At 39.4% G+C, this 24,378-nt stretch overlaps 1 protein-coding gene across 3 annotated transcripts in view; it reads right to left on the reverse strand.

Moving 5' to 3' along the window:
• LOC122560192 (disks large-associated protein 4-like) overlaps positions 1 to 24,378 on the reverse strand; it is a 590,484-nt gene that overhangs the window by 14,006 nt on the left and 552,100 nt on the right. For 2 of the 3 annotated variants that reach the window (XM_043710586.2, XM_087994822.1), the window contains 4 exons: positions 16,245 to 16,298; positions 8,527 to 8,897; positions 4,747 to 4,838; positions 1,988 to 2,403 (listed from right to left, as the gene is read on the reverse strand). In XM_043710586.2, the coding sequence (XP_043566521.1) occupies positions 1,988 to 2,403; positions 4,747 to 4,838; positions 8,527 to 8,897; positions 16,245 to 16,298 (933 nt within the window). The remainder of the gene's footprint in view (positions 1 to 1,987; positions 2,404 to 4,746; positions 4,839 to 8,526; positions 8,898 to 16,244; positions 16,299 to 24,378) is intronic. The other variant, XM_043710587.2, reaches the window with a different exon arrangement.

Consider the following 24,378-nt stretch of genomic DNA (forward strand, 5'->3'; position numbering starts at 1 on the left):
CTTGTAGCAGCTCACCAAAGTGCAACCATGTAAACTTATGACAGCGAGAAACTGAAGGCAATTAATATTAGTAGCGAAAAAAATTTTCATTAAACTGACAATGACAAAAAGTCAACAATTTCCCAGGATCTGATGGGCTACATACATGGTCTTTTTTTAAAACAGCAGATAAAGTGGACATTGTTCATTATTTTTAAAAACTCCCAAAGATTTTAGAATAGTCCCAGTGGATTAAAATAAGCAAACTTCACTCTGCAAATCAATTTAGAAAGCAGACAGAAAAGAGAGAGCTACAGGACAGTTAGACTTCCATCAACCATTAGGAAAATGCTGAAATCTAATCTCAGAAGTTTCACTTAGATGACAAATTTGTGTGTGATTTTTTGAGGATGTAGTTTATAGTGTGGAGAAAGGGAAACCGTTAGATGTATAAACATGAATTTCCAAAAGATATTTGAAAAGATGCCATACAAAATGCTCAGAGGAAAGATCATAGTTCCCAGAACTGGACATTATACATTAGCGCAGATGAAGTTTTGATTAAATGGCCAGGAAACTGACAGTAGGGATGTATAGGGCATTTTCAAGCTGTAAGCGTGAAACTAGTGGAGTGTTGCAAGGATTAATGCTGGGATTTAATTATTAAAATCTATGTCATGGACTTAAACAAATCAACTAGGAGTAATATATGTAAGTTTATGGATGAAAGTTGTATGGGAATATATATTGTGGAGAGAGCACAAAAACTATAAATGGGCTATGAGAGTAGGTAATGAAGTGGTAGATGGAGTATGTGTGAGGCTATACACTTGGTATTAATAACAGAGAAGCAGAACTACTTCTAAAAGGCGTGCACTTGTAAACGTTGATATTCATAGGGACTTGGGTATCTTTGGGGAATGCAAAGTTAGCATGAAAGCAATTTGGAAGGTAAATGATAGGTTGGTTTTTGCTGCAAAGGAATTAGGGTGCAAAAATGTAAATTTTGCTTTTATTGCCTATGCTGTGGTGATTCTACACCTCGTGCAATTTTGGTCTTCATATCAAAGCAAATATATATTTCATTTGGATGGTCTGTCATTAATGACATGTTCCCACAGAGATTGAGAATTTTTTGATCTCTTATGGAATCATGAGATATATGGAATGGGTGCGAACAATGAAATTAACTTAGCCATGATGGAATTAAATGGAAGTGCAGACTTGAGAGGCTGAATAGCCAATGGGTGCTTATACTTTTAGGTCATTTCCATTTCTATTAATAGTGCAATGAGTCTATTGTCAGTCAGAGAAAGTCTCAGCTGAATTCACCCAGCACAATGATCACGACTTACATTTTGCTGGGGCAAAGGGGATAGCAAGGGTTATTGATCAGCAGTGTAAATTCTGGTTTATGTTTTCTTCACTTAAAACCAATTGCAATAAAAGCAAAAACTAATAACCAAGTCTTGTACATGAAAGATGACATTTCCTTCCTTACACAACTCCACAGTGGACATGATAGGTCAACTGAGAAATGGTTTGAGGGGACAAAAGGGTCGCAACTTATTGGAGTTATCAAAGTTTAATGCAGGACATGACCTAGCCTTTTCCAGTGTTATGTTCCAACCCTACAAAATCTCGTTAGAGCTGAAATACTGCAGGATAGTTTAAGATAATGGAAGCACTTTGGTCTTATGTACTCAAGAATAAGGATCTTATTTTGCATTTATGAAATATGGTACTTACCTTGGTAGGAACTGTACCACTCAGACATATCCAGTCTCATTTCAAAACCATCCCTTTTCACCTTACTGCTATTTAATATTTGATATTTAAATTTAGTGATCGTTAATAAAAGAAAATCAGAAATGAACTACAAAATTAGGTTGAAAAAAAAACTTTGGCTATAAAGTGGAGTTTGACATCAAGACAATATAACTTAATTTAGTGAACAACAACAATACTGGGACTTGTGAGCGCAAGTACTATTTTCCAGACAATGTACCTTCTTCAGATAAGTTATTTTCTTTGGTTTCTTTCTCCATTTGATGACACCATCCTTCCATTCTTTCTTTCTCTGCTTGCAACAGTTTCAAGAACCAGTAGCCATCCCGACGACATGAAGTAGTGTGCACTGGTTCAACAGGGAGATTGTTAGTCGATTCTAACCATGGCTCCGGTGGTGGTAATGAGGATGGATCTAGAGCTGGATCTAAGTTATCTCCATAAGCTAATGCTTTATTTTTTGTCTGGGAGCTTTTTGCATGCTGCCGTACCGCAGGTTCAGGATTTGAGGCATTGTGATGCTGAGCTGAATCCGAAAGCAGGTTGCTTTTGTCTTGGGATCCAGCAGCTGAATTGCATTCCTGTGCTTCAGAGTCAGTTTCTTGTTTTGAAGTCATGCTGCTGGAGCGGCTTATGCTGTTTTAAATAATGACACAATTTTTCAAATTAATTAGGTCCTCCTCTTAGGTGAGCCAACTGCAAAATGAAAAACAATCTGATCTCAAGCAAATACATTAAAAAGGGATTGAACGTCCATTGAACTCTAACCCAGAAACACAGTGAAACAGCTTAAGTTGTTTATCACTCCAGTATAAATTATGTACACATCTTGTCAGAGATCAAAAGTTTATATTTGTTTTTCTTTAAAATGAAGATAACATTGGAAAATGCATCTATGCTTGGTAAAACTTCCCACAATCTTAGGAAGAAGGTCAGTTTTCAGAAATAAACAGGTATTGCCACGTTTAAACTCTATCCTCTCTCAGCACTGACTTGGTCATGCAATGGATTACACAGTACACCCATTTTGAACTCATGACTTAGTCACTTGAGCAGGAGACAGCATCGACAGGAGAGATGGAAGATTCAGAAACATACGCAACACTAAACTTCAAGAGAAATTCTTTGTACATTGCCCCAAAAAGTGGTCTCCCAATTAAATTTCCATTAATGGGTTTGTTTTGTTAAACTCCAAAATTGTGCCCATTCAATAGTTTTGTTTAGTTAGTGATTTTTGAGTCATTTTTGAAGATACAGACACTTATGCTTTACAGGGAAATTCTCTAAGTTTTAATCCAAAGATTACTTAAGAAAAAGTATTTGTGACATATTCTTTCTACACACTTTTGCAAAATGAGGTGATAACCTATATGTTAGAGTTAAACATTCTATAATACCAAGATGTGCACATTTCCATCAAGACACACTTAACCAAAATCAGTGACAGCACGAACCAATTAATAAACTTCCCTCTCCTCTGCTTGATTAATTTTAATTTCAACAATATCCCAGTGAAGATGAAATAACTCAATGCAGAAGTGACTGCAAAGGGCTCTCCACAGTGTTAGTGACCCTACCTTTGAGCCAGAAGACCCAGGTTCAAGTCCCATCTGCTCCAGAGGTGTGTCATAACACATCCAAATAGGTTGACTTAATGTATGTGGAGTTGCCTGACTTAAGTGCTTTCTGATCTGTTGATCACATGAACTTCAGAATTCTGGGTATGTTGATATTTTTAGGGGTTATAGTGTACAAATTTAGTTGAATGCTTCTAATCAACATAAGTTTGTAAAACAAAATGCAGTGACATTTGTACTCTGCTCAAAATTATTTGTGCTGAGGGAAGGGGCTCAGGCAATCATCAAGCAACTTTCAGATTTGAGTAATGTCTAGGAAGCTTATTTAGACTTCACAGCATGGCACAGTTGCAGCAATCCACTGCTTACATAGCAAAAATATGATTGAACCTTTTGAAAATATCTGTGATATTTTCAGGAATACTTTTAAGGAACACGGTGGTAAATGCTTACTACAACCTTTTTCTATTAATCTTAATAAAACTATATTATAATGGAAACTCCTTCAAAGCAAGTTTACCTGGCAACAGTCCAAGATCAAGTCTAACTGCTTGGCATCATATGTAGCCCTGAGATAAGGGTCTGATCTCATTTGTCTCATCACAAAAAACATTTGACTCAAGTAATTTGCTGCTAAAACCCTTATCTACATCTTTGTTACCTCTAGACGCGAATTATTCCAGCAAACTCCTGGCTGGACTCCCAAATCTTACCCACTATAATATGGTCACTATAACTCTGCTGTCCTTGACTCAACTCACAAGAAGTTCCTTTACTCCATCCCTGAGCTCAATGTCCACACTGATTCGCTGTCAAGCAGTGGCCTGATTTTAAAACTGCATGCTCACTTTCAAATCCCTCGGTACTCCCACTCCCCTCTATCTCTACAATCCTATTCAGGTTCACGCCCCTCAGATACTCACATTCCTCGAATTCCAACTTATTTTGCATTTCTGATTTTAATTGCTCCACCACTGAAAGCTGCACTTTCAGTTGCCTAACTATCCTCTCTTCACCTTTCCACTTTGTCTTCAAGAAGGAAACCTATCTTAAAGCCTGTCTCTTTGACCAACCTTTGGTTCATTTGACCCTATATCTTTTTACATTGCTCAATGATCCACTTTTGCTTACAATGCTTCTGGGAAATTCCTTGGCAAGCTTTATTACATTAAGGGTACTACACAAAAAAAAAACATTGCTTTCACTATACCAGAAATCAAAGGCAAAGATCAGGAAAAAAGCTCACTCAAAAGAATGACAACATTGATTATTTCCAGGGAGGTACAATGCAAGTAGAGAGGCCTATGAGTAGGCTAATAGCGGAGAGGTTGGGTGTGCTGAAATGGTGGCATTTTTGAAAAGAGATACAATCAATTCATTTAGTTGAACTAATTTCACTCACTGCCACTCGTCTTCCACTTGTATTCCAATAGACTGGAATTTGTTGATGATTTGAGAATCTTGTTCCTTAATCAAATTCTGGGAACAGTCAACCTGAAAAGAAAGAAACCGCCACAAATCAATGATAGAATTTGACAAATGTCTATTCCTTTTCTTTCCCTGTAATTGTGTTTGAAACATCAAAATACTCAACTTGGTTTTAAAGAGACCACACTAAGTTGGTCTTATAAGTCACTGAAAAATCTTATATTGGAAAATGAATATAATGGTCCTCTTCAGAAAAAAGCTCTCGGAGACTCATCTCCATGCAGTTAACCTTTACAGACGAAAGGCTTTTGCCCAAAATGTCGATTCTTCTCAGATGCTACCTGACCTGCTGTGCTTGTCCAGCACCACATTCTCGATTTGATGCAGTTAACTAGTTGTCAGCATCAATCTAATTGACAATAAACACTTCTGAATTTCAAACACGAACTAATACACCAATAGCTGAGAAGGCCATTATGCATTATTTGAACTTCAGACAAAAATGTCCTGCTGTAATTGTTTTAGTAGATTACACCCTGTTTGATTGGGAGGATGTAAAATTTCAAACGCATTACTGACTGAAGACAAATGTTATCAGGAGGAACAAGACAATAATTGAACATAAGTCAACTTGCACCTTAAAAAGATTGTGAACAACAGAAAACATAATCTCATACATGTATACTGGAAGCACAGAATTGGACAGCTGGAATGAGGGGGAAAATGTGTTTGGGCAGTCAAAAATGAACAGTTATGAGAGGGAGAGGGAAATCTAAGTTATAGACTTTTCACAACAATAAACATGACAATTGCTGCTGAGAGAATAAAATGTGTGGTACATAATCATTAAATAAAAAGCACATATATGTGAGATAAAGATTTGGGGCGGGGGGACAGAGTATTGAGAAGTTTTAGACTAGAGTCATAGAGGTGTACAGCATGGAAACAGATCCTTCGGTCCAACTTGTCCATGCCGACCAGGTATCCCAACCCAATCTAGTCCCACTTACCAGCACCCGGACCATATCCCTCCAAATCCTTCCTATTCATATACCCATCCAAATGCCTCTTAAATGTTGCAATTGTACCAGCCTCCACCACTTCCTCTAGCAGCTCATTCCATACACGTACTACCCTCTGCGTGAAAACGTTGCCCCTTTTAGATCTTTCACACCTCACCCTAAACCTACGCCCTCTATTTCTGGACTCCTCGACACCAGGGAAAAGACTTTGTCTATTTACCCGACTCATGCTCCTCAGGATTTTGTAAACCTCTACAAAGTCACCCCTCAGCCTCCGATGCTCCACGGAAAACAGCCCCAGCCTGTTCAGCCTCTCCCTATAGCTCAAATCCTCCAACCATGGCAAAATCCTTGTACATCTTTTCTGAACCCTTTCAAGTTTCACAACATCTTTCCGATGAGAAGGAGACCAGAATTGCACGCAATATTCCAACAGTGGCTTAACCAATGTCCTGTACAACCGCAACATGACCTCCCAACTCCTGTAGTCAATACTCTGACCAATAAAGGAAAGCATACCAAACACCTTCTTCACTATCCTATCTACCTGCGACTCCACTTTCAAGGAGCTATGAACCTGCACTCCAAGGTCTCTTTGTTCAGCAACACTCTTCAAGACCTTACCATTAGGGGGTAGCACCAGGGTCCTGGGTTCGATTCCCGCCTGTCTGTGTGGAGTTTGCACATTCTCCCTGTGTCTGTGTGGGAATCCTCCGGGTGCTCGGTTTCCTCCCACAAACCAAAGGTGTGCAGGTCAGGTGAGTTGGCCATGCTAAATTGCCCACAGTGTTAGGTGTGTTAGTCAGGGGTAAATATAGGGTAGGGGAATGGGTCTGGATGGGTTTCTCTTCGGAGGGGCGGTGTGGACTTGTTGGGCTGAAGGGCCTGTTTCCACACTGTAGAGAATCTAATCTAATTAAGTGTATAAGTCCTGCTAAGATTTGCTTTCCCAAAATGCAGCACCTCGCATTTATCTGAATTAAACTCCATCTGCCACTTCTCAGCCCATTGGCCCATCTGGTCCAGATCCTGTTGTAATCGGAGGTAACCCTCTTCGCTATCCACTACACCTTCAATTTTGGTGTCATCTGCAAACTTACTAACTGTACCTCTTATGCTCGCATCCAAATCATTTATGTAAATGACAAAAAGTAGAGGACCCAACACTAATCCTTGTGGCACTCTACTGATCACAGGCCTCCAGTCTGAAAAACAACCCATCACTACCACCCTCTGTCTTCTACCTTTGAGCCAGTTCTGTATCCAAATGGCTAGCTCTCCCTGTATTCCCTGAGATCTAACCTTGCTAATCAGTCTCCCATGGGGAACCTTTGTGAACGCCTTACTGAAGTCCATATAGATCACGTCTACTGCTCTGCCTTCATCAATCCTCTGTTATTTCTTCAAAAAACTCAATCAAGTTTGTGAGACATGATTTCCCACGCACAAAGCCATGCTGACTATCCCTAATCAGTCCTTGCCTTTCCAAGTACATGTACATCCTGTCCCTCAGGATTCCCTCCAACAACTTGCCCACCACTACCGTCAGGCTCACTGGTGTACAGGCTTATCCATACCACCCTTCTACTCACACTCAAAGGAAAATGCTGGAAAATGGCCTACCCATGTTTCTCCTTTGGGTGATTTTGCAGAACACAAATAAAGGAGGAATAATGCACGATAAAGCAGGAGTGCTAAAGATTGCAGAATTTGACATACGTTTTCTTTTTTGAAATACAGCAGAAATACATTTTAGTACGTTAGGTGATCCAACAATAAAAAAGGTCATATTTTACAAACAACAAAACAACAGCATATATAAAGTCTAAAACCAGCATATTACTAAATGTGTGCAGGAAACCTTGGAAATGCAGTCCAAGACCCAATGCTAACTTCTGAATGGCACTATCAGCTATCCAAAGGAAAGTGATTATCTATTTTCAGAAAACATTGATATGCAGAAATAATTTGCTAATAAATCATTGAATTACAGAAATAATATGTGACAATTCTATCAGACAATCAAATCTGTTCTTAGAATAGACTTAGGACTCTTCTTTTGGCTAAAATCACTGAAAAACTAGCAGTGTTGGTATTCACACAACATCGGGTTATAGTCCAAAAGGTTTATTTGGAAGTACTAGCTTTCTAAGCGCTGCTTCTTCATCACCTGTTGGACTATAACCTGATGTTGTACAATTTCTAAACTTTGTCCACCCCAGACCAACACCGGCACCTCTAAGTCAGTGTTGATATTGTAATAGCTCCAATTTGAGACCCAAAGGAGCAATACAGAACTGAATTCCCACTGCAGGACAAGACAAAAATATAACTTCAAGTGTCCTTGGATAAACTCCAACAGTGACACACCATAGGATTTTAGGATTCGCGGCCATCTGCCGAGTTGTATTGATGGATCTGTAAAACTGCTTTGCATTATTGAAGTAGCAGCACCATGACACTTTTTATAAGGAGAGTATGACACCTAGTTAACTAAATCCAAATTTGTTTGCCACATTCCAAAAAGACAGTCCTTGACAAGTCTTGAGTCACCACCAAAAACATAATTTCTCCCACATTTAGCTGTTACCCATCAAATATTAGAACCCAAAATTGAAAGAGTTTACCCATGGTTTTAATAATGTAACAAATTTTTAACATTGCATTCAATCCAGCCAACAGAACTATGAAGTAATGCAATTTAAACCTGAAAACAATGAGGCAGAAATTACCTGTATCCCGATGGAAGAGAGCTTTCTTTTTGGAATAACTTCCACCTTCGGTTCCTCAATGACTAGTGGTCCCTTCTCAGCTGCTACAGTGGCATTTCGGTGTTGGGTTTGGTTGTCTAACTGTTCACGAACCGGAGCAATGACACTTCCCGTTTTAGTTGTATTCAGAGCCCTGGCACTATCCAAGCTATCTGAAGAATTACTGAGACCAGACTGACTGTTTAAATCACTCTTGTGGTCCTGATTGTCGAGGTATGTGTCTTGAGCTGATTCTGTGCTGCTCTGGACTGTAACTGAAATAAATGGTTTAGATGTGGTTCTTGGTGGAACTGGTGGAGGAGTCTTCTTGTAAGTGGTTATACACGATGACACTAGAGGGTGGAAAAGAGGGGGGGAAAAAAGAAAATTTAACAATTTTTTTCTAACTTTATACTATGTAACTCCCTTTTCTGAAAAACTGAACTTGTTTTCATGTTTCATTTCTACATTTTTATATGGCATCATTGTTTGAATCACACTTAAAAGTGTATCAAATTGGAATTAACCTTACCAAATGGTTTGATAATGGATGGGAGGCCAGAGACAGAAAGGGAAGAACACTTATCCTTGGATATGACAAATGGCTTTCCTTACAGATGGAGACTCAGTTTTTCATGATACGCTGAATTAGATGAGAATTATAAATCCAAATTTGCAAATTACATAATAGAAGATACACCAAATTGTATAGATGAGTACAAGAAGTTACAAAGTAATGTAAGCAAGTTAAATGAATAAGCAAAAGAGTGGCAGGTGGAGGTGAATGAGGTCGCCCGCTTTGGATCAAAGACAAATATTTACTTAACATGGTCAGACTAAGATTAGTGAAGGAGCAAAAGGATTTGGGCATCCACATGCATAAATCAGGAATCAATAACAGACAGGTTGAAAAAAACTAAAGCAAGATACCTTTGATTCAATAAAGATAATGCGAGATGAATTCTAAAGTGAGAAAATGTTGATTGCTTTAAAACAGATTTAGTCAGGTCCCCATCAAGATTACTGCGCTTAATTTTGGGTACCAAAAACAGGGAATATATAACAATACAGGTACATGTAACAACATTAATTCATCAAAATAAATTCAGACCCATGAGGACTTAAATTATGCGAGAGGTTGCATAATTTGACTTATACTCCTCGGAGTTTAGAAGGTTTAAAAAAAATCTTGATAGAACAGATACAGAAACTGTATCAGAATAAATCAGAAGGCCATTTATGAATGAAATCAAGGAGCCCCCTACCACACAATGTGAAATATCTGGAATCCTCTCCACCTGTGGGCAGTAGATCAATTTAAATTTTCAAGATAGAAACAGTTTTTTAAAAAAAACACATGGGGAGAATTTGGAAATAGAGCACAGGCACATATCTGGGACAATACAGCTGATTGACAAAATAGACGCAAATGGCCAAATGACGACCTCCTATTCCTGCAAATGCAAACCTAAAAATTGAGTTTCCAGAATAAATAAAGTTGTTGTGTTTTTAAAAATCAAAGTAAACACATATCAGACACAACTTGCATGAAACATTAGCTCCCTCAACATACATCAAGAATGAAACATAGAGCAATAAAAATCTCCACCTGTCTGGCAGCTTTCATATTTAAAGTCTTTTGGTTCACTTAAAGTCACTTGGTTCATTAAAAATGCATCAGCCATATGAATTCACATACAGGCCTCTTGTTTTACAGAATGCATCAATTCTAGGGATATGACCATGATGCAAATTCATCAATTATTAGCTGCACATCACTGAGTGAGGAGTGTTTTATATTTGAACAGCCCTTAAAAAAAAGGCAATCTATATGTAAATCAACATAATATTTGCTGGATGGAAATATTCCTGTTGAAAGTGTCAGCTGAGAAATCTCAAGTACTACAAACCAAATATGGGTGCTAAACCAGTAGCTGCAAATCACGCAAAATCGGTCAATTAAATTTAATTAATTACCAATAAAAACTTGTCACTGAAATAAGGTCACTACCATAGTTAATACTTATTACAGAAAAGGGAACAAGACCAAGTGGACAAATTTAATTAGCTTCACATATGTTTGACTAGGCATTATAAAAGGTGTAAATAACTACTTCGGTAATTACCAACATGACAATATCAGTGAAACTGGCTTATAACCATTGTAAATGACCAAAATGAAGTAGGTGGTCACTTCAAAGATCTCAGCGAAGTGGGCAAGTTTATAATAGTGTATTTATAGCTATTTTCAACAGCTTTTTTCTAAGTGGTGCATTTAGATGCATACCTGATTTGTACTTATGTATAACAAACAAAGCTATAATTATAAGTGACCTTGTAGACTCACAGAACCCCTACAGTGCGGAAGCAGGCTATTTTGCCCATAAAGTTCACACCAACCCTCTGAACAGCATCCTACCCAGACCCACCCCTCTACCATATCCTTTTCCACCTAGCCCACACATCCCTGGACACTGTGGGCAAGTTAGCATGGCTGATCCACCTAATCTGCACAAAGTTGGACTTTGGGAGGAAACAGGAGCATGGGGAGAATGTGCCAACTCCACACAGATGGTTGCCTGAGGCTGGAATGGAACCTGGATGCCTGGCACTGAGAGGCTGTAGTGCTAACCGCTGGGCCATCCTGCTACCTTAAACATGGGTATTTATTGCCCATCCCTAATTGCCAAGTGGGCAAAAAGAATCAACCACATTTTCGATGGTCTGGAGTCACATGTAGGCATCAGTGAACCAGATGGGTTTTTACAACAATCAGCAACAGTTCCATCACCAGACTCAACCACAGACTTTTTTTTGAGGGGGGGGTGGAAAGAGATGTGGACATTGAATTCAAATTTATGACAGGACTTGAACATGAATACAAACATCACCTGGGTCTCAGGTTTAATAGGTCTCATGATAATACCTCTATGCCATCAGCTTGCCTCACAGAAGTGCTCAATTCACACATTTTCATTCAGGAACAATTCTATCGTAGCATTAAATCCAAATGAACAGAAAGAGCATCTGACTGCAATTTCCAGAGATATATGTTAATCTATCTGGTTTCCTCATTTCAGACTTGGGTGAGGTTTTCAGCAATTCCTCAGAAAACTGTTTCCTCCAGGAATACCATACAGAGTCAAGAGTTAATCAGGGTAATGAGCATTGAACTGTTGCCTCCTTTTCAGGTTACTATCAATAATTCTGCTTCCTACAGCTAAAGGTCTAAGGACAAAATGGTCTGACAAGTCAATTGAGCTTAAAATGTCCTTTAGGGAAGGAAAGTGCCAATTGTATCTCGTCTGGCCGACATGTAACTCTAGATTAGAGTGGTGCTGGAAAAGCACAGCAGGTCAGGCAGCATCCGAGGAGCAGGAAAATCATCAGGAATGAAGGCAGGGAGCCTCCGGGGTGGAGAGATAAGGGGGGGGGGGGGGGGGGGGGGGGGGGGGGGGGGGGGCTGGGGAGAAGGTAGCAAAGAGTACAACAGGTGGATGGGGGTGGGGATGAAGGTGATAGGTCAGAGACCCTACCTCCTGCAAAAATGCTATCCCGTATTCTCAATTGCTCCGCCTCCACCGTATCTGCTCCCAGCAGGACCAGTTCCACCACAGAACACATCAAATGGTCTCCTCCTTTAAAGACCGCAATTTCCCTTCCCACATGGTTGAAGATGCCCTCCAACACATCTCATCCACATCTCGCACCCCGCCCTCAAATCCCACCCCTCCAACCGTAACAAAGACAGACCCCCTGGTCCTCACCTACCTTTGCATAAACTGCATCATCCGCCAACAGTTCCACCACCTCCAAACAGACCCCACCACTAGGGATATATTCACCTCCCCATACTTTTCTGCTTTCCGCAAAGACAGCTCCCTCCGTGACTACCTGGTCAGGTCCACGCCCCTCAACAACCTACCCTCCCCTCCTGGCACCTTCCCCTGCCACCACAGGAATTGCAAAACCTGTGCCCACAGCCCCCCCCTCACTTCCATCCAAGGTCCCAAAAGGGCCTTCCACATCTATTAAAGCTTTACCAGCACAACCAACAATGTCATTTATTGTATCCATTGCTCCCGATGCGGTCCCCTCTACATTGGGGAGACTGGATGCCTTCTTGCAGAGTGCTTTAGGGAACATCTCCGGATCACCCGCACCAATCAACCCCATCGCCACTTGGCCCAACATTTCAACTCCCCCTCCCACTCTGCTGAGGACATGCAGGTCCTGGGCCTCCTCCACCGCCACTCCCTCACCACCCAACACCTGGAGAAGAATGCCTCATCTTCCGCCTCGGAACACTTCAATCCCAGGGCATCAATGTGGACTTAACCAGTTTCCTCATTTCCCCTCGCATCTTAACCCAGTTCCAACCTTCCAGCTCAGCACCATCCTCATGACTGTCCTACATGCCAATCTTCCTTCCCACCTATCCGTGCCACACTCCTCTCTGGCCCATCACCTTCATCCCCACCCCCATACACCCATTGTACTCTTTGCTACCTTCACCCCAGCCCCACCCCCTTCCATTTATCTCTTCACCATGAAGGCTCCCAGCCTTCATTCCTGATGAAGTGTTTCGCCCGAAACATCCATTTTCCTGCTCCTCGAATGCTGCCTGACCTGCTGTGCTTTTCCAGCACCACTCTAATCTAGACTCTGATTTCCAGCATCTGCAGTCCTCATTTTTGCCTACATGTAACTCTAGACCCACAGCTATGTGGTTGACTCTCAACTGCCCTCTGGGCAATTACAGATGAGCAATAAATGCTAACCTAGCCAGTGACGCCCTCATCCCATGAATGAATAAAAACAAACCAGCCAAAATTCCACAAACTCACTCAAATACCCAAGACTCCTCCAAACCTATAAACAAGATCAAGTTAGTTGGGAATCTTGACTGAAATGAAGGCAGGCAGATCTGGTCAGTAATCTTGTTATCTCAGACAGAACATGGAAATAATGTTAAAACAGAAACAGTCATTGAGAAGTGAAATCAGAAGGTACTTTTCTACACAACGCATAGGAATATTGAATTATCATTCATCAAAAGGCTGTCGGTGCTCTGTTAATTAAAATTCACAAGACGACAGGGTTCTGAGGAAAGGTCTGAGGAAAAGTTAACTCCGACTTCTCTTCATAAATGCTGCCAGACCTGCTGAGCTTTTCCAGCAATTTTTTTGTTTGTATTTAAGTAACACTACTCAAAACAAACATGAAAATAATACAGCAATTCTGGTCTCCTTCCTATTGGAAAGATGTTGTGAAACTTGAAAGGGTTCAGAAAAGATTTACAAGGATGTTGCCAGGCTTGGAAGATTTGACCTATAGGAAGAGATTGAATAGGTTGGGGCGGTTTTCCCTGGAGCGTCAGAGGCTGAGGGGTGACCTTATAGAGGTTTATAAAATCATGAGGGTCATGGATAGGATAAATAGACAAAGTCTTTTCCCTGGGGTCGTGGAGTCCAGAACTAGAGGGCATAGGTTTAGGGTGAGGGGGGAAAGATATAAAAGAGACCTAAGAGGCAACGTTTTCAGACAGAGGGTGATATGTGTATGGAATGATCTGCCAGAGGAAGTGGTGGAGGCTAGTACAATTACAACATTTAAAAGGCATCTGGAGGGATACGGGCTGGATGCTGGCAGGTGGGACTAGATCGAGTTGGGATATCTGGTCGGTATGGACCAAAGGGTCTGGTTCCATGCTGTACATCTCTATGATTCTATGAAAAAGGCCAACTTCTATTTGTATTAATTGCTGGCTGGCTAAGTGGCCATTACTTAGTTATGTCTAAGAATGCATTTAACTGTGCTGTCAAGTAAATACATATCAACAATTACTGAACTTTCAACTTCAGTCTGAAATAGCAAGTTTAAGAACAATTTTCTTCTGACTTGAATTGGATGGTGACAAGAATAACAACAGCAATTATATTTTTGAATTTATGACCAACACTATTTCTAGCAACACTGAGCAAAGTATAGGTTGAACCTCCATAATTCAACACTCTGCAATCTCAGTACCTTTCCTCAGCATTGATCTTTACTCATTACTTTTTGTTGCACTTTGTCCAGTTTTGATACCCTGAATCCCGTTTCTGGTGTCCAATTGGAAAATTATTAATCTATTAGCCATATGATTGACGCAAATCCAAGTGAAGTGCTTATCCAATTGTAACAAAATATTTTTTGCTTTGAATGCACTTGGATAGTTTTGATGCCTTAAAAACTCTCATCAGGACTTCAGGCACTAATCATGGTACTAAACCGATTGACATGCATTTACCATCTCTTTGACTCTAACTCAACCTCCCAAAGTCCAGTATTGCCCCAGTCTCAAAAAATGGCCGATTAAGGGGGTGCAATCTGCAGTTTGTAAACAAATAATTTGACAATTTTTTTTTAGTAAAACACGAAGCAAGCTGTTGATAGAGGATTAAATATTAAAACTAAAAATACAATTTCACTACAAAATTCAGTCAATATAAAATAAAAATCCAACACACGATGACATAAGTGCACGTGCAACAGTGCATTGCATTTTACTGAACACATAGCAATCTCAACAGAAACCAGTAGTTTTAGTAAACATTTAGCAGGTTTCAGCATATTACTTATTGTGAATACAGTAAGTACACACACATGGTTGTCCTCTACCATTGAAACAGTTGAACTGAGGCCAAATTACATACAAACAACAGTGATATATTTGTACATTTCATAAATAAAATCAGTAAAAATAGTATACTTGCACAGATAGACTAGTTTTAACACTTGTCCCAACCAAACAATTAAGAAAATTATTTCTTATTCTAATGGAAATGTCATCTTTTTGGACATTTTGGGCTGAAAATATTAAAGTACTAATAATCTTTACGCTTTGGCTTCAACAGTATTTAACTGTGCCCTTTTTCCCAAAAGAGTTATTCATTTTACTGGAAAGCATAATGAAACTACTGAAAATTAGATGACATTTTACACTAAATTGTGTCCAAAAGTACATGAAATGAAATGCTATGAAAACGTTTAGGTTTGACTCATTACACATGTTGCTTGCTGCTCAAACTGCACTTACTGAGTTGTATCAATTTCCTCCAGGCATAAAGCAGAACTATTTCCTTAACATCGCATCATAGCAGTGCAACGCACAATACAGGTTACATGCAAAGCACAGAGTTGCCCAGAAAAGAAAATTTGCATCATGTGCCTGTATCATGATGTAAATGCACGTTTCCAAGATACATCATGGGCCAATTGAACAGCTATTCCAGTATTATAGTGAGAAAATGTCAACATTGCCAACGTTCCGGTTGAAAATTAAGTGCTACACCACAGCTGTGCTAGAACAGCCATTTCACACTGGAAACATTTTTTGGCACAGTTTGCACTGGCATAAAGGCTCCAGTGTAAACAGGGCATCCTGTATAAGGTCAGCAAAGACAGAGAATGAAATAAAAAAACATAGCATAAATTGAAAGAAATCAAAAGAGACAGTTAAGTATCATGGAAGAGTGTAGTGGATACAAAAAAGGACAAGGGAATTTAGTTTTTTTTAATTAAAAGCAACGCATTTTTCACATTCAAAAGCCCAAACATCAGACAATGCACCTGCTGCATTCCTGCAGCCAAGAATAAGTTGATTCTGAAGCTCTCGTACGTATTACACCGTTCATCACAAACACAGTATATCTTACCAGCAGACTCAGAATAGTTCCTCTTCAACACAAAGTTTGTGGCCGGGTTTTTATCTGTGTGCAAAATGAAAATTTTTTAGGCAGCTGTTTCCAGGGGTGTGAATAATTGGAAATGTGCACCATTATTCCTGGGATTGGTACGAAAAATCACCACTGGTTCAAGTTCTCTGCAGCAAATTATGGAGCCAACCCACAGGCAGATGAGCCTCCCTTCACAGTTTCGACCGCAGCACTCTCTTGATTTTTGTGGCATTACAGATTCCAAACACTAAAACATCTGTGCTTAACACAATGGAGAGAGACAGACAGACAACAAATCTACACTCATCTGATTTGTATTCACTTTTTTATGAATATTCAAAGTTTCCAATTTTATCTACAGAAAATCAACTCCACAGTACACTACACATTAGATGCAAACCCCAGCTTTGATGTGCTGAAGGCTCTAGAATGGATGACGTAAGTTTAATCTCAGATGCAAAACTGCTCTTTCCAACAAGAAAAATGCGTATTGTGCAACATCCAACTCGTACCTTGCACTTCAGTATTAAAGGTATGTACTCAAAAGGCCAACTTATTCAAGTGTGCACTTCACTTAAATCAACTTAATATACCAGTGCTATTATCCCAGATTAGTTCCATCGTCTGGATTTCAATTTCAGAAAAGTATACACTTACATGAGGAATTGTACAGGAATTAGCGGTTGTGGTTGGAATCTGCACAAATTCTCCATGCTTCTTTCTTTCCGTCATCTCACAAATCTTCAGGTTTTAAAATCCAAAAAAACTGAACTACTAGTTCCTGATTTCCTGCTTGTCTTATAATTTTCAGTTTCTGTAGGCATCTGCACATTTGTCTCATCCTTATTTATTGCTTGGAGAAAAGCCCCCCAAAACAGAACACTGATCCAAGCACTGTTAAAGCACTTAACAATTAAAAAAAAACACGCATGACTATGTATATGACTCATGAATGTGACCAATTGCTTAGCAAATTGATGAAGTCACTGGCTTAATTACCCATTTATGATCCATTAAGTGATCACAATTTAGGTATGGCAATTATGCTACACTTGGGCTTAGCTCGTTACTGCTAAGGAGAGGGTTAAAAAGTGTTCCTTCTATTGATGGCTATTCAGCATGTTCAAGTGAGGAAAACATTAATCTGTACAATCACTAAATCCCCCTAACATTCCATTGCCATTCCAAACAATTAAACCACACCAAAATTCATTCACAGAGATCATATAGAGACAGTAATTACTTAGTTGAAACTTTTGAAAGGATCAAGCACTGAGAACCAGATGCCAGCAGCTGAGATGAAGGGAGAAGTCAAGTAAAAATAATATAAACAAACAAACAATCAATCAATATAAACAATATAAGCAACCTTCAATACGTCAGCCCTCGTGAATTTAAAAATATTATAAACAGACAACAACTTACTTCACCAATATTAAATAAAAGCAAAATATTGTAGATGCTGAACATATGAAGTAGAACAAAGTGCTGGAGAAACCCAACTGGTCTGACAACTTCTGTGGAGAAATACATCACTGATTCCCAATAATTCTGAACAAAAGTTAACAATAATTCTTTGGAACTGCTGATGCAAGGAAGAATAGAAGTAAGTGGGATAGAAGAACAAGCATACTAAGATAAAAGCAGACTATTAGTTCAGGTTTGGGGAACTGTAAGGTGTGAAGCTGTGTATCAATGATTTACAGAGGAAACAATGTCAGCGACTTCAATTACTTGAAGTACATAGCCCGGAGGGGGCAGATTGGAAGGAGTATCTGAGAGTTGGAACTCAGGATCTGCATGGTAGAAGTCTATATGTCAGAAAACAAAAGCATCACAACACTGATCTAATAGCAAAGTGAGGTTTAGACGTGAAAGGATGGAATGAAGTAACTTCAAAGAGAAATTTGGGGTGGCTGATATCACACTGACAGTTCATTGTGAAAGGATAAAGAGGAGGTAAGAGGCCAGAGAGTACTGGAGATGGGAGACAGGTTTTGACAGGAGAGTTCAATGATATGCCCTGCCCAAAATTCATTGAGGTGGAGATGTAACAGGGTAAAACTGAGCCCTTCACTGAGCAGAGATCATTCCAAGCCCCATGACCAGAATGTCAGAGGGTATATGAATGTACAAGAGATTGGATTAGAAGGATTGGGATCTGAGAAAAGCAGTTGTGAGAAAGGATACCCTTACCTGGTCTCGCCTACATGTGACCCACAGCAATGTTGTTGATTCTTAACTGCACTTTATGATGAGCAATAAAGGCTGGCCTAGCCAGTGATGTCCATATCCCATGAATGAATTTTAATCAGCATTGTTTTAATAAACAATGTTCCATTGTTACCTTTGCGGCAAATTTATTTCTGTTTGAACCAATCTATACTTGGTCTTCCCAAACTGTAGTCTGGAGCTGAAAATTTCACAAGTTCCAATACAGCAATGGTTACCTTGAAGCTCTGTCTGATAGTACCATGCCCTCTTTAAATCCTTATACCTAACCAGTTGGTCTTGGGGCCCGATTGCTAGCCAGAAACCTTGGAGAAAAGATAAATGTTTTCATGTTCAAACAGTTCTCTCCAACTAGAAATGTCTCTGCTCTTATCCCTTGCCACCCCAAGTCTCCGCCTGCCTCCCACCCAAAATCCACTCTCAAATGTTCTAGGATCAAGGCAATTTTTTTTAGAACAACAGGAAACAGTGATCTATAATTTTTAATAGATTTTGAAACATCATTTTCAAATACAATCAGCTTGCAAGTATAGTCAGTTTTGTGGCAAATAGCAACATGATGATCAGATAATTTACAGGCTCCATAGTCTGTATGACGAACAGTTTTGTGATTGTCTTCCCAACTGCCATATGTTATAGAAACATTTTATGGAGTACTTTTATCCCTAAGCACTTCATAGCTATTACTGCAATGCAATTAGTGTGTAACTTTGGAAACACAGACTCAAAATCATAGAATCCCTACAGCATGGAAACAGGCCATTCTGCACATAGAGTCTGTATCAACTCACCCAGACCCAGCTCCCTCACCCTAACCCCATAATCCCACAATTACTATGGCTAATCTACCTAGCCTACACATCCCTGGACACTACGGACAATTTAACATGGCAATCCACCTGGCCTGCACATCTTTGGATTATGGGAGGAAAGCAGAACACCTGGCAGAGAACATGCAAATTCCATAGTCACTTGAGGCTGGAATCAAACCCGGGGTACTGCTGCTGTGAAGTAGCAGTGCTAACCACCACCTTGCCGGCCATGTCAATATTCCAAAAACAGCCATGTTTAAAAAAGACTAGTTTATGACCAGGACATTGGACGGACTACCCCACCTGCAGTAAATTCTGTGTCTTATGATCCTACTCCACAGCTTCCTGATGAAGGAGCAGCGCTCCAAATGCTAGTACTTTCAAATCAACCTGTTGGACTATAACCTGGTAAAGTGTGATTTTTAACTTTGCTCACCCCAGTCCAACACCGACACCTCCATATCAGGAGTGAAAAGGTGGCACATATAATCTTATCAGAAATACACAAAAGCACCCCAAACCACCTGCCACACAAAAGATATTCTTGAAAAAGTGAATTTCGTTTATGTCAAATTCAAAAGTATACAAAGATGCACATTTTCTAAATATTTTATTTCTGAATAAAAGATTTTGTTTTAATGACACATCAAGTTCAAGCACCAACTATTAAGGAATAATCTCTGATGGAAAATTACGGTCACATCAATATTGTTAACCATTTGTTTTTCTTTAAACGCAAAAAAAACTAGATAACACAGTCACATCAAACTTCAGATATTTGTGCAAAAAATAATTAAAAACATTTACTGAGGCCATGAACTAACATCCTTGCTAGCAAAAATGCATATTGTACAAATGAGCATGGCTGATAAAAATATACCTTACAGACTTTACTGTTAAGCTACAAAGTGCCCAGAATTTCCAGTCAGTTCTCAATACTGTATTTATAGGAGAAAAAAATGAAGTGATGTAACACCTTAAGTGTCTACAGAGACCTAGTAACCATAGTAGATGTTGCTTCCCTTTCTAAAGTGTGGTTAAATGATTACTGCAGTAGAAGCCACTTACGAACTGCTGTACAGTTTGATAACTGCTTTGTATATTCTTTGAATACTCAAATTCAAGATATGTTTATCATTTAAGATAGCTCCCAAGTGACCATAAAGGTAAAATGCTGGTTATCGGTGGGTTGGATTAGGATGGACGGTAGTACAAGGAAAAGAATGGCACATTGGATGGGAGCCTTCGTTTTAGACTCCATTTAAAATAGGTGCATTCTTTGAGTAAATCTCCTTTGCAAGCTGTTTACTTTTGCCACTCTCTTCACCTACATCAAACTCTATTCTGTTGCATATTCTGTTGTAGATTTCACTCACTATATTAGATTAGATTACTTACAGTGTGGAAACAGGCCCTTCGGCCCAACAAGTCCACACCGCCCCGCCGAAGCGCAACCATACCCCTACATTTACCCCTTACCTAACACTATGGGCAATTTAGCATGGCCAATTCACCTGACCTGCACATCTTTGGACTGTGGGAGGAAACCGGAGCACCCGGAGGAAACCCACGCAGACACAGGGAGAATGTGCAAACTCCACACAGTCACCTTAGGCGGGAATTGAACCCGGGTCTCTGGCGCTGTGAGGCAGCAGTGCTAACCACTGTGCTACCGTGCTGCCCAAATATTATACCCTCCATTTAATCTTTTCCTGTTTCTACTCAAATACTTGAGAAGGTTAATTATTTTCTCATGCGTATTCTCCCTCCTTTATTTTGCTTTGCTTTAAATGCTGAGAAAGCACAATACTGGAAAATAAAAATATTTGAAAGCACTGGAAACAGTCAATGGACCAGGCAGAATTTGTAGAACAAATAGCTATATGGAATAAGAATTCTTCAGACTTTTGAAATGCTGTTTAGTTGTAATTTCTTTCAATTTTGACAAATGGTGCACGCTCTCAACTCTGTCCCCCTTAAAGCCAGTGTATTTTTCCAATATTTTGCGTTTTTTATTTTCACAAATATATTGCCCAGTAGGCAGAAACTTATAGAGCTAAGAATAGCCCCTATTTTGTGGCTAAGGCAAAAAGAAGGAAGAGGATTCCTTGCGATAGCTGCTCACAATCTCTGTGCAGAAGCAGAACACTACTGCCCGAGTGATACTAAACAATTGCGAGGTAGTTGCGTGCAGGCTTGCACGAAATGCACAATACCATTATTGTATAAAGTTAAAAATCACAACACCAGGTTGTAGTCTAACAGGTTTACTTAGAAGCACTAACTTTCAGAGTGCTGCTTCTTCATCAGATAGTTCATGTTGTGTGATTTTTAACTTTGTCCACTCCAGTCCAACACTGGCTCCTCCCCATCATTGTTTAAAATATACATATAGACAAAATGAACCAAATACATAATGTACCAGCCAGTCATTATTTGTAACTACGTATTAGCACAAGGTTGGAACCCTCAATAACACTTGAACACTATACGAGAAGCGATTTTTCTCAGACATATTAAAAACACACAAGTTTCCAAGAACAACATTTATAGCAAAGTAACCTATTCTCTTTCAGCACTTGTATTCATGTCACCATGCTGCCAGAAATTAAGTTGTTCAGTTCACACGAGAAGGCATTATGCCACAATAATTCAGAAGTCACATAGAACTCGAACATTGCAACAGAAACAAAAGAATTAAAATCATTTACAGTCACAGCAAGGTTATAATTCAGTTTAGATTTCAGAAGGCTGCAAACCCTAACAGGAACGGTCTGAGCAATTACAAACAATCTGGACTCTTAACAGAATCCAGTTGTACTGGATGGAAGTTTCACAGATAGTGGTTAGTTTTGAAGGAATTGAAAAATTAGCTGAAAATTTTAAAATGAGGGGACCTGGATGTCCAAAACAGATAAGCAAGTATAAGGGTAAGCATTGAGTAACACTTAGTACTGATGACTAATTTGTTCATGGAATGCGGGTGGTTTCATTGGCTGGGCCAGAATTTAACACCAACTCTAACCGTTCTTGATGGAGTGGATATGGCCACTTCAGAGGGCAGTTAAGAGTCAATCACATTGCAATGGGACTGGAATCGCACTTAGGCTAGACCAGGTAACAACAACAGATTTCCTTCTCCGAAGGACATCAGTGAATCAGATGGATTTTTACAGCCATCGACAGTGGATGACATTAGGCTAACTTTCATTTCCAGATTTTTACTGAATTCAAATTTCACCATCTGCCATGGTGAGATTCAAACATGTCCACACAGCATTAGCTTGGTGTTCTAGATTATTATTCCAGGGACATTACAGATATGCCACTGGCCTTTGAATATGGCAAAAGAACACAACAGCATCAGGAGTAGATGCACGAAACGATGTTTTGCCATAGGCTAAAGAATCTATTGTTTGTGATGAAGAATCAGGATCATAGCTTGGGCATGAGTAGAATGCCAACTTTGCAAATAGACTGAAATAAAAACAGAAAATGCATAGTGGATGCCTGCAAAGAATAAGTGAGTGAGTATTTCAAATTGTTTCATTAAAATGCACCCAGTTTCAGCATGTTTTAATTTAAGATTTCCAGTTTTGTAACTTTTTTGTAGTCAGTTTCACCACATGTGAAGGCGTGGATTCCAGGTTGGAACTGGAAAGTATGGTTTTGATCTTAAACGTTTAACTAGAGGAAACTTGCTCATTTAAAATGGTGGTTAGCACTGCTGCCTCACACCACCAGATTCCATCTTTGGGCGACTGTTTGTGTGGAGTTTGCACATTATCCCAGTGTCTGTGAGTGCTCTGGTTTCCCTCTGGGTCAGGTGGTTTGGCCATGCTAAATTGTCCATAGTGCCCAGCGATATCATTGAGTGATGTGTAGATTAGGTGAAATGCAGGGTTACAGGGATACACTAGGGAGGTAGGTCTCGATGGAATACTCTCCAGAGGGTCAGTGAGGACTCAATGGGCTGAATGGCCTGCTTCTGCACTGTAGGAATCTCATGATTGTATGAGTCACAAGCAGAAAGACAGAAGTCTGGAAGTGAGACATTTTGTATTTTCAAGAATACACAAGAACAGGGATTAAGAGCTAGTTCTAATTTCAGTCAGAGTGCATTACTGTGTTGAGGGTCAAAGCTGAGAAACATGGTAAAGTGGAAGAATAGGCAAGGGAAAAATAGCTAGTTGCTAAATGGATCTGAATGGGGCTGTCACACACCTTTTGAGTTTGACACCATATAGTATAGAATGCAAGGGGAATGGCAAGCCACTTGAATGAATGGTATCATGAACCAGCTAGGGTAAAGCTTTCTTTAAATGTATTTAGAAATCAGTGGAAGCATAGATTGGTAAACTGTAGCACAAATATGTCCTGACAACTGCAAACCATTCAGTATAGCTACTCATTTCAGATGCAGTATGAGTAAAATACTTTTGTACTGGACTTTTAGACAAGTTATGCTCCACTATTATATTTTCATTGAAGCCACAAATGCTCACTGAGAAAGGTTACTTCCATTTCATTTCATCATAAAAACTGATAGGAAAAAGGTTCTAGGCTACTAAAACTATTATGTTTAATTACAGTTTAGCTGTCGTAAGGATTTGTTCAAGTCTCTTCCCTGCTGTGATCTTTTTATATTCGCTACAGTTCATTAACATCTGCAAGTACGACATTCATACAAAAGCTAATCACTTTAAAAAAGAACAATGGTCTCCTACAAATAGCTTTTGCTTCCCTATACTAATGATTAAAAAAGGTAAACATTCAATGAAGATATATAGGAAATAAAATGAGGTTTTAAACCTGAAAATATTTTGAATTTTTATTTATAAAAGTACAACATTTGCAAATTTAACTATCTTGTCACTTCAATCAGATCTCTGGAATTAAAACCTTTTTTTTCCAAACATTGTACCAAAAATTAGAGAAACCGATCCTTTATGTGGGTGCTTATGCATCACTTGAGCCTCCTTAAACTCCCACCAAACATTTTCCTGAAACAAATCAAAGCAATGTGTCAAACTTTCCACTAAATATAAGACTGAAAGAACTGAGGATGC

This window comes from Chiloscyllium plagiosum, unplaced genomic scaffold (assembly GCF_037043375.1).
Source record: "Chiloscyllium plagiosum isolate Xiang-an unplaced genomic scaffold, Cpla_swu_hap1 HiC_scaffold_15, whole genome shotgun sequence".
NCBI lineage: Eukaryota > Metazoa > Chordata > Chondrichthyes > Orectolobiformes > Hemiscylliidae > Chiloscyllium > Chiloscyllium plagiosum.